The sequence below is a fragment of the Hetaerina americana genome, unplaced genomic scaffold (genome assembly GCF_022747635.1).
Source record: "Hetaerina americana unplaced genomic scaffold, ioHetAmer1.1.p SCAF_16, whole genome shotgun sequence".
NCBI classification, from domain to species: domain Eukaryota; kingdom Metazoa; phylum Arthropoda; class Insecta; order Odonata; family Calopterygidae; genus Hetaerina; species Hetaerina americana.
Window position 1 is genome coordinate 1,665,863 of NW_027286719.1, and position 13,752 is coordinate 1,679,614.

General features: G+C 39.1%; 1 protein-coding gene across 4 annotated transcripts in view; it reads left to right on the forward strand.

Annotated features, from left to right (window-relative positions):
• Nucleotides 1–6,433: 6,433 nt before the first annotated feature.
• Nucleotides 6,434–13,752, forward strand: part of LOC139687027 (H/ACA ribonucleoprotein complex non-core subunit NAF1) — a 31,639-nt gene continuing 24,320 nt past the window's right edge. The window contains exons 1-4 of one of the 4 annotated variants that reach the window (XM_071584128.1): nucleotides 6,434–6,617; nucleotides 10,772–10,834; nucleotides 11,377–11,439; nucleotides 13,530–13,592. In XM_071584128.1, coding sequence (XP_071440229.1) covers nucleotides 6,541–6,617; nucleotides 10,772–10,834; nucleotides 11,377–11,439; nucleotides 13,530–13,592 — 266 coding nt within the window. In that variant the 5' untranslated portion in view covers nucleotides 6,434–6,540. Of the gene's footprint in view, nucleotides 6,618–8,217; nucleotides 8,468–10,771; nucleotides 10,835–11,376; nucleotides 11,440–13,529; nucleotides 13,593–13,752 lie in introns of those variants that run through there. The other 3 variants (XM_071584127.1, XM_071584129.1, XM_071584130.1) reach the window with 3 other exon arrangements.

A 13,752-nucleotide genomic window follows, 5' to 3' on the forward strand; every position in this document is an offset into this window, starting at 1 on the left:
TGGCGGGAAAGCATTTAGATTAGTTTGAGGTAAACTTATAGATGGGGATGCGGTCGTTGGCCCGCAGGGTTTTGCGGGGTTCTTCAAGTCGACAAACTTGGTGTTGATGGGCATCAAATTTCTTTTCTCAATCAGAGAATGGAAACCACCTCGGCGTTCCGCTTTAAAATTTAGGATTCTCATTCCAATATTATTCTATCAGTGACTGCCTCCATACATGTTTCTCCTTGCCTTCGACCATTTTATCATTCGTCGGTCGTAGACATGCTACTTTCGTGTGCCAAAAATGGCAGTTTGGTTTTGAATTCTGATGATTATTTCTGATCTCACGTGAAATAATAAGCAACAAGCATGGGCATTGGAGAGGTGTGATAAAAGTGTAGGGTCCAACGTCTCACTGGAGCTATTAGCTCCTCGATTATATTTTAACGGAAGGCTTAATGTAGGAGCTGTAATGCATGCATACGTTTATGGCGAAATTTTAAAAACGAAGGGCAACTGCAAATGATGCTGACGCTTGAAATGTTATGCTGACTGATAAGAAGCGCAGGAATCAGTTTGAGAATCTTTGCGTTACTTAGCCGAATAATTGAATTGTGCTTTTTGGATTATTTCTTGTTGGCGGAGGAAATTATGAATGGACTCTGTTAACGTGGCCATTAAATCAGAGGCTCTGGTTCTCATATTAATTTAGCATTTATTTTTGGAAATCACGCAATTTTCGCCTTTTTTCAATTTACAAATAGGTCTTTAAAAAATCGCAACCGTCTTTGGGTCTTGAAAACGCGGTGAGTTGTGGGTTGCGGCGTAGTTTGTAGAATCCCCGTGGCGCGGCGGCCGATTTTTTGAAGCTACCAGGGTTCCATCTTCCCTTGATGATTTCAAGTTGTACGGTTAATAGTGGGATAGAGAATCGTCATTACGGAGTGGGTTTTCATGCCTTATTAATACATAGTTTCCAGATCGGAAAGCTGCAAGCGTTAATTCTCAATCAGTAGTAAAAGTGGTCGTCTTCACACAGTCATGCCGAGACCTGCAGAGAGGATTAGAAATAGAAGACGGAGCCGCCATGAGGCAGATAAGGGGTCGAGAACGAAAAGGTGAAACCATTTTGAACTGTTTTTCTTGATCTACGCGGCAATGTGTTCGTTATTGTTAAGAGCTAAGACGGCAACATTATGTAATAGTTATGCTCATGACAGTTTTTTTGTAGCTACTAAATGTCTAGAACGTATTGTTTTACCTTTCAGAGCGGGTACATATAGTAGCGCGTAATGAGGAGTGTTTAAGTTCACTAGTTTTTCTGCCATTTTCGTGACATCATGCCGAAATGGTAAATCGGTCTTCATGCATAGGTTGTAGCCTATTCCGGTGTATTTCTTGAAACTTCGGGTAGTTTGCGGGGATTTTTGTAAATTAGTCAGTTGTATGCCATCCGACGACTCGAAACGGAATGATACTTTGCGAGCGTTGTGCCCGAGTGAAAATGACGGTTCCCGGTAGCTTAGTTGTCAACCGCTTGTGTTGTTAAAGTAATTGTGGTTAATAATCTACTGTACAGTACAGTAATTGTAAGAGCTCATTGTTAGATGAAGTGCGTTATTATTTGCGGAGGATTGCTTTTTGATATGTTGACGTTTCGAGGATGTCACAGCGTAAGTGTTGTAAGTGGCTCTTCGGTGATGGTGTGCTCCCATTGATATTTATTCGTGTCTCGAGGAAGAAATTTGCATGTGCCAATGGTGAATTTAAAGGTTAATTAAAACCCTCTGTGGCGTGTGCAGAAAAGTAGGAGAGAAACCAAGACCTACGTGTTCGTAGAAGTTCTTAACCCATATTTGGCGGGAAAGCATTTAGATTAGTTTGAGGTAAACTTATAGATGGGGATGCGGTCGTTGGCCCGCAGGGTTTTGCGGGGTTCTTCAAGTCGACAAACTTGGTGTTGATGGGCATCAAATTTCTTTTCTCAATCAGAGAATGGAAATCACCTCGGCGTTCCGCTTTAAAATTTAGGATTCTCATTCCAATATTATTCTATCAGTGACTGCCTCCATACATGTTTCTCCTTGCCTTCGACCATTTTATCATTCGTCGGTCGTAGACATGCTACTTTCGTGTGCCAAAAATGGCAGTTTTGTTTTGAATTCTGATGATTATTTCTGATCTCACGTGAAATAATAAGCAACAAGCATGGGCATTGGAGAGGTGTGATAAAAGTGTAGGGTCCAACGTCTCACTGGAGCTATTAGCTCCTCGATTATATTTTAACGGAAGGCTTAATGTAGGAGCTGTAATGCATGCATACGCTTATGGCGAAATTTTAAAAACGAAGGGCAACTGCAAATGATGCTGACGCTTGAAATGTTATGCTGACTGATAAGAAGCGCAGGAATCAGTTTGAGATTCTTTGCGTTACTTAGCCGAATAATTGAATTGTGCTTTTTGGATTATTTCTTGTTGGCGGAGGAAATTATGAATGGACTCTGTTAACGTGGCCATTAAATCAGAGGCTCTGGTTCTCATATTAATTTAGCATTTATTTTTGGAAATCACGCAATTTTCGCCTTTTTTCAATTTACAAATAGGTCTTTAAAAAATCGCAGCCGTCTTTGGGTCTTGAAAACGCGGTGAGTTGTGGGTTGCGGCGTAGTTTGTAGAATCCCCGTGGCGCGGCGGCCGATTTTTTGAAGCTACCAGGGTTCCATCTTCCCTTGATGATTTCAAGTTGTACGGTTAATAGTGGGATAGAGAATCGTCATTACGGAGTGGGTTTTCATGCCTTATTAATACATAGTTTCCAGATCGGAAAGCTGCAAGCGTTAATTCTCAATCAGTAGTAAAAGTGGTCGTCTTCACACAGTCATGCCGAGACCTGCAGAGAGGATTAGAAATAGAAGACGGAGCCGCCATGAGGCAGATAAGGGGTCGAGAACGAAAAGGTGAAACCATTTTGAACTGTTTTTCTTGATCTACGCGGCAATGTGTTCGTTATTGTTAAGAGCTAAGACGGCAACATTATGTAATAGTTATGCTCATGACAGTTTTTTTGTAGCTACTAAATGTCTAGAACGTATTGTTTTACCTTTCAGAGCGGGTACATATAGTAGCGCGTAATGAGGAGTGTTTAAGTTCACTAGTTTTTCTGCCATTTTCGTGACATCATGCCGAAATGGTAAATCGGTCTTCATGCATAGGTTGTAGCCTATTCCGGTGTATTTCTTGAAACTTCGGGTAGTTTGCGGGGATTTTTGTAAATTAGTCAGTTGTATGCCATCCGACGACTCGAAACGGAATGATACTTTGCGAGCGTTGTGCCCGAGTGAAAATGACGGTTCCCGGTAGCTTAGTTGTCAACCGCTTGTGTTGTTAAAGTAATTGTGGTTAATAATCTACTGTACAGTACAGTAATTGTAAGAGCTCATTGTTAGATGAAGTGCGTTATTATTTGCGGAGGATTGCTTTTTGATATGTTGACGTTTCGAGGATGTCACAGCGTAAGTGTTGTAAGTGGCTCTTCGGTGATGGTGTGCTCCCATTGATATTTATTCGTGTCTCGAGGAAGAAATTTGCATGTGCCAATGGTGAATTTAAAGGTTAATTAAAACCCTCTGTGGCATGTGCAGAGAAGTAGGAGAGAAACCAAGACCTACGTGTTCGTAGAAGTTCTTAACCCATATTTGGCGGGAAAACATTTAGATTAGTTTGAGGCAAACTTATAGATGGGGATGCGGTCGTTGGCCCGCAGGGTTTTGCGGGGTTCTTCAAGTCGACAAACTTGGTGTTGATGGGCATCAAATTTCTTTTCTCAATCAGAGAATGGAAATCACCTCGGCGTTCCGCTTTAAAATTTAGGATTCTCATTCCAATATTATTCTATCAGTGACTGCCTCCATACACGTTTCTCCTTGCCTTCGACCATTTTATCATTCGTCGGTCGTAGACATGCTACTTTCGTGTGCCAAAAATGGCAGTTTGGTTTTGAATTCTGATGATTATTTCTGATCTCACGTGAAATAATAAGCAACAAGCATGGGCATTGGAGAGGTGTGATAAAAGTGTAGGGTCCAACGTCTCACTGGAGCTATTAGCTCCTCGATTATATTTTAACGGAAGGCTTAATGTAGGAGCTGTAATGCATGCATACGCTTATGGCGAAATTTTAAAAACGAAGGGCAACTGCAAATGATGCTGACGCTTGAAATGTTATGCTGACTGATAAGAAGCGCAGGAATCAGTTTGAGAATCTTTGCGTTACTTAGCCGAATAATTGAATTGTGCTTTTTGGATTATTTCTTGTTGGCGGAGGAAATTATGAATGGACTCTGTTAACGTGGCCATTAAATCAGAGGCTCTGGTTCTCATATTAATTTAGCATTTATTTTTGGAAATCACGCAATTTTCGCCTTTTTTCAATTTACAAATAGGTCTTTAAAAAATCGCAGCCGTCTTTGGGTCTTGAAAACGCGGTGAGTTGTGGGTTGCGGCGTAGTTTGTAGAATCCCCGTGGCGCGGCGGCCGATTTTTTGAAGCTACCAGGGTTCCATCTTCCCTTGATGATTTCAAGTTGTACGGTTAATAGTGGGATAGAGAATCGTCATTACGGAGTGGGTTTTCATGCCTTATTAATACATAGTTTCCAGATCGGAAAGCTGCAAGCGTTAATTCTCAATCAGTAGTAAAAGTGGTCGTCTTCACACAGTCATGCCGAGACCTGCAGAGAGGATTAGAAATAGAAGACGGAGCCGCCATGAGGCAGATAAGGGGTCGAGAACGAAAAGGTGAAACCATTTTGAACTGTTTTTCTTGATCTACGCGGCAATGTGTTCGTTATTGTTAAGAGCTAAGACGGCAACATTATGTAATAGTTATGCTCATGACAGTTTTTTTGTAGCTACTAAATGTCTAGAACGTATTGTTTTACCTTTCAGAGCGGGTACATATAGTAGCGCGTAATGAGGAGTGTTTAAGTTCACTAGTTTTTCTGCCATTTTCGTGACATCATGCCGAAATGGTAAATCGGTCTTCATGCATAGGTTGTAGCCTATTCCGGTGTATTTCTTGAAACTTCGGGTAGTTTGCGGGGATTTTTGTAAATTAGTCAGTTGTATGCCATCCGACGACTCGAAACGGAATGATACTTTGCGAGCGTTGTGCCCGAGTGAAAATGACGGTTCCCGGTAGCTTAGTTGTCAACCGCTTGTGTTGTTAAAGTAATTGTGGTTAATAATCTACTGTACAGTACAGTAATTGTAAGAGCTCATTGTTAGATGAAGTGCGTTATTATTTGCGGAGGATTGCTTTTTGATATGTTGACGTTTCGAGGATGTCACAGCGTAAGTGTTGTAAGTGGCTCTTCGGTGATGGTGTGCTCCCATTGATATTTATTCGTGTCTCGAGGAAGAAATTTGCATGTGCCAATGGTGAATTTAAAGGTTAATTAAAACCCTCTGTGGCATGTGCAGAGAAGTAGGAGAGAAACCAAGACCTACGTGTTCGTAGAAGTTCTTAACCCATATTTGGCGGGAAAACATTTAGATTAGTTTGAGGCAAACTTATAGATGGGGATGCGGTCGTTGGCCCGCAGGGTTTTGCGGGGTTCTTCAAGTCGACAAACTTGGTGTTGATGGGCATCAAATTTCTTTTCTCAATCAGAGAATGGAAATCACCTCGGCGTTCCGCTTTAAAATTTAGGATTCTCATTCCAATATTATTCTATCAGTGACTGCCTCCATACACGTTTCTCCTTGCCTTCGACCATTTTATCATTCGTCGGTCGTAGACATGCTACTTTCGTGTGCCAAAAATGGCAGTTTGGTTTTGAATTCTGATGATTATTTCTGATCTCACGTGAAATAATAAGCAACAAGCATGGGCATTGGAGAGGTGTGATAAAAGTGTAGGGTCCAACGTCTCACTGGAGCTATTAGCTCCTCGATTATATTTTAACGGAAGGCTTAATGTAGGAGCTGTAATGCATGCATACGCTTATGGCGAAATTTTAAAAACGAAGGGCAACTGCAAATGATGCTGACGCTTGAAATGTTATGCTGACTGATAAGAAGCGCAGGAATCAGTTTGAGAATCTTTGCGTTACTTAGCCGAATAATTGAATTGTGCTTTTTGGATTATTTCTTGTTGGCGGAGGAAATTATGAATGGACTCTGTTAACGTGGCCATTAAATCAGAGGCTCTGGTTCTCATATTAATTTAGCATTTATTTTTGGAAATCACGCAATTTTCGCCTTTTTTCAATTTACAAATAGGTCTTTAAAAAATCGCAGCCGTCTTTGGGTCTTGAAAACGCGGTGAGTTGTGGGTTGCGGCGTAGTTTGTAGAATCCCCGTGGCGCGGCGGCCGATTTTTTGAAGCTACCAGGGTTCCATCTTCCCTTGATGATTTCAAGTTGTACGGTTAATAGTGGGATAGAGAATCGTCATTACGGAGTGGGTTTTCATGCCTTATTAATACATAGTTTCCAGATCGGAAAGCTGCAAGCGTTAATTCTCAATCAGTAGTAAAAGTGGTCGTCTTCACACAGTCATGCCGAGACCTGCAGAGAGGATTAGAAATAGAAGACGGAGCCGCCATGAGGCAGATAAGGGGTCGAGAACGAAAAGGTGAAACCATTTTGAACTGTTTTTCTTGATCTACGCGGCAATGTGTTCGTTATTGTTAAGAGCTAAGACGGCAACATTATGTAATAGTTATGCTCATGACAGTTTTTTTGTAGCTACTAAATGTCTAGAACGTATTGTTTTACCTTTCAGAGCGGGTACATATAGTAGCGCGTAATGAGGAGTGTTTAAGTTCACTAGTTTTTCTGCCATTTTCGTGACATCATGCCGAAATGGTAAATCGGTCTTCATGCATAGGTTGTAGCCTATTCCGGTGTATTTCTTGAAACTTCGGGTAGTTTGCGGGGATTTTTGTAAATTAGTCAGTTGTATGCCATCCGACGACTCGAAACGGAATGATACTTTGCGAGCGTTGTGCCCGAGTGAAAATGACGGTTCCCGGTAGCTTAGTTGTCAACCGCTTGTGTTGTTAAAGTAATTGTGGTTAATAATCTACTGTACAGTACAGTAATTGTAAGAGCTCATTGTTAGATGAAGTGCGTTATTATTTGCGGAGGATTGCTTTTTGATATGTTGACGTTTCGAGGATGTCACAGCGTAAGTGTTGTAAGTGGCTCTTCGGTGATGGTGTGCTCCCATTGATATTTATTCGTGTCTCGAGGAAGAAATTTGCATGTGCCAATGGTGAATTTAAAGGTTAATTAAAACCCTCTGTGGCGTGTGCAGAGAAGTAGGAGAGAAACCAAGACCTACGTGTTCGTAGAAGTTCTTAACCCATATTTGGCGGGAAAGCATTTAGATTAGTTTGAGGTAAACTTATAGATGGGGATGCGGTCGTTGGCCCGCAGGGTTTTGCGGGGTTCTTCAAGTCGACAAACTTGGTGTTGATGGGCATCAAATTTCTTTTCTCAATCAGAGAATGGAAATCACCTCGGCGTTCCGCTTTAAAATTTAGGATTCTCATTCCAATATTATTCTATCAGTGACTGCCTCCATACATGTTTCTCCTTGCCTTCGACCATTTTATCATTCGTCGGTCCTAGACATGCTACTTTCGTGTGCCAAAAATGGCAGTTTGGTTTTGAATTCTGATGATTATTTCTGATCTCACGTGAAATAATAAGCAACAAGCATGGGCATTGGAGAGGTGTGATAAAAGTGTAGGGTCCAACGTCTCACTGGAGCTATTAGCTCCTCGATTATATTTTAACGGAAGGCTTAATGTAGGAGCTGTAATGCATGCATACGTTTATGGCGAAATTTTAAAAACGAAGGGCAACTGCAAATGATGCTGACGCTTGAAATTTTATGCTGACTGATAAGAAGCGCAGGAATCAGTTTGAGAATCTTTGCGTTACTTAGCCGAATAATTGAATTGTGCTTTTTGGATTATTTCTTGTTGGCGGAGGAAATTATGAATGGACTCTGTTAACGTGGCCATTAAATCAGAGGCTCTGGTTCTCATATTAATTTAGCATTTATTTTTGGAAATCACGCAATTTTCGCCTTTTTTCAATTTACAAATAGGTCTTTAAAAAATCGCAACCGTCTTTGGGTCTTGAAAACGCGGTAAGTTGTGGGTTGCGGCGTAGTTTGTAGAATCCCCGTGGCGCGGCGGCCGATTTTTTGAAGCTACCAGGGTTCCATCTTCCCTTGATGATTTCAAGTTGTACGGATAATGGTGGAATAGAGAATCGTTATTACCGTGTGGGTTTTCATGCCGTATTAATATATAGTTTCCAGATCGGAAAGCTGAAACTGTTCATCCTATTAATTGGGTGATAGACTTGAACTCATTCAGAATTAATGGCAGACATGTCGGGACTTGAACAGTCGGAGGAATTAGAGAAAAACAGCGGCCATGTGGCCGATAAGGTTTCAGAAACGAAAAGGTGAAGTTTGTTTGAATTTTTTTGCTTGAAAAACGCGGCAATGTGTTTTATCGCAAAGCGCTAAGACAATAACATTACCTGATAGTTATGCTGAAGACAATTACGTTTTGTAGCATTCAAAGGCATGTGGATTTATTTTTCTTTTGCAGAGCAGGTTCAGATAGTAATGCATGTGAGGAGTGATTAAGTGTTCTGGTTATCTGTAATTTTTGTTACCAAATGCGTAGATGGTTTGGTGTATTGCATTGGTAACAAGTGTATTCCATGGTATTTACTTAAACATTAAGTAGGTTCGGTGTTGAGTGTAATTTGGTTACTTTCATGCAACCATGAAAGTCATCGTAAACGAGTGTGCAAAGAAGTTGGACGAATTGAGGCAATATAACAGAAAAGGTCTAATGTTGTAATAACTTTGTGTAGTCGGGAGTGGGTCAACAGTGATAAAAACGTTACGTAGTGACTGCTATATCTGTAATATCTGAGAGTCATTCAAAATAGATTTTAAAGTAAGTAATATTCTTTTGTTTGGATGTTGAGCGGGAGCTTTTCGACGTTTTGAACGGTGGTTATAGGGATTCTTCTAAGATTCACTACGAAATATCTTGTCGTAGGGTGAAGGACGACAGTCGTGTCTTCTTTTTGCCGGTCATTTTTCGAGCTTTGTCTTACGTTTTTATTTAACCAAAATATCCATGAGAAAGTATTTCGCTCTGATGATAAGCATTTTATTTTTATTTCAGATATAATATTAGCCAGACATATGTGGTAACATTTGCTGTTATGGCCCATATTTAGGAAATGTCAGTGCGAAAAATATATCTCAAAGGCACCATATGCGACGTACAAGTCTTCTGATACATTGGAAACTACACTATTATTATACTTAGTTATGAAAAGAGGACCTTAAAAAACTTTGAATGCAAGATTTTAATTTAATTGTCGAGCTATGTTCTGAGTTGCTGGGTAATGGAGTAATATTAGAAAATATTCGGCTCTAATGTTTTCCGTGATTTTTTTCAATTAAGAAGTGAAATCAACGAGAAATTTTAAGTGTTAATGTATATTTTGGGAACGTGTGCCCTGATGGCGAAACTTCGTAAATTGGCCGTAGTCATTATGAACAAATTTCTCATTTTGTACAAATGTTAGTAAATGCCATAAAATGCCAACAAAGGTGTGCCTCATTTGATGAAAGTATAAGGTCACTAAAATTTAATACCTTGTAAGAAACAATAATAAGTGGCACTGCTTGGAGAAGTATAGGTTATGAGCCCTGTATAACTCATTTGAATTTGTTTCATATGGACTGATATGTACTCCCTTTAGTAATGATTGTGATTATTTAATCTGAAAAAACACTCTTTAAATTGAGTATTTTCTTAAAAGAATTTGAGTAGACCATACTATTAAGCTGTGTTTTTGTGAAACCTCCAGTGCTATATGTTTTGGAGGGCTTATGGGTTTCCATTAAAAATATAAGATAATTCAGAGATGCTCCCTGATGAGTATTTTAAGATCCAGCTCTGTTGTTAGGCTACCGTTATATGAACAGCAGGCATTGTTTTGTTTGGATGTAGGATAGGGTGGGGATGTCATGATGATGACGAAATGTGATGGTTTTCTTGGTTGCCCTCTTCACAGCCTCAGATGGGTGATCTTCCATTTACAATATGGCAAGTCTCCTTTGATTAATATGGCTTGTAAGAGTCATGTAATTGAAGAGAGTTTTATCCTGTGATGTAGGAAGACGTAAGGCTGCGATTTAACAATAATTGAATGCTTACCCATTAATAGTTGTATTTGAGGCTTATAAATGCACAAAGAATACTTCACTAGGGTTGTGCAGGTGCTCAGTTTAACCAGGAGTAATAAAAATATGCATAATGGAGAAAGAAGTAGAATACATTGGATATCAATGCCATGCAGCACCTTTTTTGTTACTTGATATCAACTTAAACTGTGGTGGGGCTGGCAAAACAAATGTTGATTCGAGGATATTTTAGTGACGGCAGACTGTGAGATAATATGACAGTTGATCTTCCGTGCGTGGAATTAAAGATTCTCCATTTTCATCTTTCAAAAAGTATATTTTCACATCGAGGCCAATGAATTGAGGGGTGATGAATTGAACTTAATTAGATGAATGCAGTTCTTACGGCAGTCTTTCACATGTGTTCAAAGAAAAAAGCTGTAGAAACTTGAGTGTTCATGAAGTTTTGCGCCTCAATATAATCTCTCTGTAAAAGTGTAATGTTGTCCCACCTTTTTGGGTGAAGGTTAATAAGAGGTATTGAATCGTTTCAGTTTACCCACTGTTGACCTGACCGTTGGCGATGTGGAGGCGAGGGCCAAGGAGCTTGTTGCAAGGTGTGGCATATTTCATTTGTAGTTCTTTTGTTAAATGTGCAAGTAAAAATTCAAGTAATTACAATGGTTTGCAGCCTAGCAAAGTTGGTCCAAAACAGTAATGATGTGATAAGTTACTTAATTGGTTTTTTAAGTATATATACCAATTCTAATAGTCATTATCCCAGGTGTTTCTGTTGAACATAATTAAGGAAGTTTGTAAAATAAGTAATATTCTTTTGTTTAACTGTTAAGCGTCAATGTTGTTAATGTCGGTTGATGGAATCACTCTAAGATAGGACGCTGTAGAATATCTCTCTGTTGGGTTAAAGACTATAATCTTTTCTTCTATCCTTCATGGGGTCATTTGAAAACCAGGTAGTGCCACGCAGGGTAATCAAAATATCCATTGGGAAATATTTTTCTCTAATGCTCTGCACCTCTTTTGGTTAAAGATGTGAAGGGAACGAGAAATTTTATTAAATATTTAGGAAGTTGTATTGAATTGAATTGTATCGCACATTTTGGAGTGAAGATTTATTGCTCATATTGAATGATTTCAGTATGCCCGCCGTGGACCTGACCGTGGACGATGTGGGAGGTGATGTCAATAGCTCAGTGGAAAGGTGTGGTATTTTTCATTCCTCATTCTTTTGATATATATATATATATATATATATATATATATATATATATATATATATATATATATATATATATGCTAGTTCAAGTTCTTGTAATTACAATAATTTGCAGCTTAACCAAGTTGCTCCAGTGACAGTAATAATGTGATCAGTAATTTAATTGTTTTTATGATTATATTTTCTAATTCAGGTAGTCAGTATCCCCAGAATTTCTTTTGAACGTAAATGAGGTGTGAGTGACCTGGTAATGTTGTAGGAGGCTTATTTACTTGGGAATGTTTGTAAATAATGACATTTGCAAAGTTTCTTTAATAATAGCTGACGATCATTCAAAACAATTTCTAAAATGAGTCATATTCTTTTGTTTGGGTTTTGAGCGCCAATGTTTTTAACGGTGGTTGTAGGAATTTCCCTACGATAGAAGGACACTAGAATATTTCGTCGTTGGGTAACGTAGTAAAGGCGTGTCTTTTGGGGCTTATTTGGCAAACTAGATAGCACAATGGCGGGTATTCCAAATATCATCAATCGGGTAAGATTTCTCTCTAGAGCTCTAGATTTATTGTAATATAACTTGCGGCATAAAATTGTGGGCATCGGCTGCTATTTCTCAAACCATCTTTAAAATGCAAAAGAAAGGTATTAGAATCGTCGCCAGGAAACCTCACAATCCTCCATCAAGGCCTATTTTCCATGAATTAAATTGGCTACCACTCCCGTACATCTACGTTATGCTTTTAATTCTATGCATAAAAAATAACAATAGCAACTATTTTCTTAACGCTGCCTATCATCGTCATTACATGAGAGGGAGGAATGACATCCATATTGGGAATATAAAAACTAAAGCATTGAAATCAGGACCGAATGAAATGGGTATGAGATGTAACAAACCACCCATAAGTATCAAGGATAGAAAGGGAACTCCTGCATTCAAGCATAGTTAAAAAGATATCTACAGTGCAATATGATCTGCTCGGTTGACGAATATCTCAACAGTATTCCTGACCAGTAAGTTCATACGTATGGTTTCTAGCAATGGTCATGCTCTGATTCATGTTGGTGAGCAATGACTTTTCTGAATTTGATATTGTATGTCCGTGTTACAGCCAATGTTCATGGATTTGTGCCAAACATTTATGTAACTTAGGCATAATTTCTTTTGTGTGTCTTAATTGGGCCTGTGTCTTTGCTCCTTTTTGATATGGCTTATATCATGTACATGCACCACCCACCAGGTATTTTTTTATTGTGATCTCTGGGCAAATAAAAAGTGATAATAATAATAGCTCTGTTGTTAGGCAATCGTTATATGAATGGCAGGCATTGTTTTGTTTGGATGTAGGATAGGGTGGGGATGTCATTATGATGACAAAATGTGATGGTTTTTTTGGTTGCCCTCTTCACAGCCTCAGATGGGGGATCTTCCATTTACAATATGGCAAGTCTCCTCTGATTAATATGGCTTGTAAGAGTCATGTAATTGAAGAGAGTTTTATCCTGTGATGTAGGAAGACGTAAGGCTGCGATTTAACAATAATTGAATGCTTACTGATTAATAGTTGTATTTGAGGCTTATAAATGCACAAAGGGTACTTCACTAGGGTTGTGCAGGCGCTCAGTTTAACCAGGAGTAATAAAAATATGCATAATGGAGAAAGCAGTAGAATACATTGGATATCAATGCCATGTAGCACCTTTTTTATTACTTGATATCAACTTAAACTGTGGTGGGGCTGGCGAAACAAATTTTGATTCGAGGATATTTTAGTGACGGCAGACTGTGAGATAATATGACAGTTGATCTTCCGTGCGTGGAATTAAAGATTCTCCATTTTCATCTTTTAAAAAGTATATTTTCACATCGAGGCCAATGAATTGAGGGGTGATGAATTGAACTTAATTAGATGAATGCAGTTCTTACGGCAGTCTTTCACATGAGTTCAAAGAAAAAAGCTGTGGAAACTTGAGTGTTCATGAAGTTTTGCGCCTCAATATAATCTCTCTGTAAAAGTGTAATGTTGTCCCACCTTTTTGGGTGAAGGTTAATAAGTGGTATTGAATCGTTTCAGTTTACCCACTGTTGACCTGACCGTGGACGATGTGGAGGCGAGGGCCAAGGAGCTTGTTGCAAGGTGTGGCATATTTCATTTGTAGTTCTTTTGTTAAATGTGCAAGTAAAAATTCAAGTAATTACAATGGTTTGCAGCCTAGCAAAGTTGGTCCAAAACAGTAATGATGTGATAAGTTACTTAATTGGTTTTTTAAGTATATATACCAATTCTAATAGTCAAT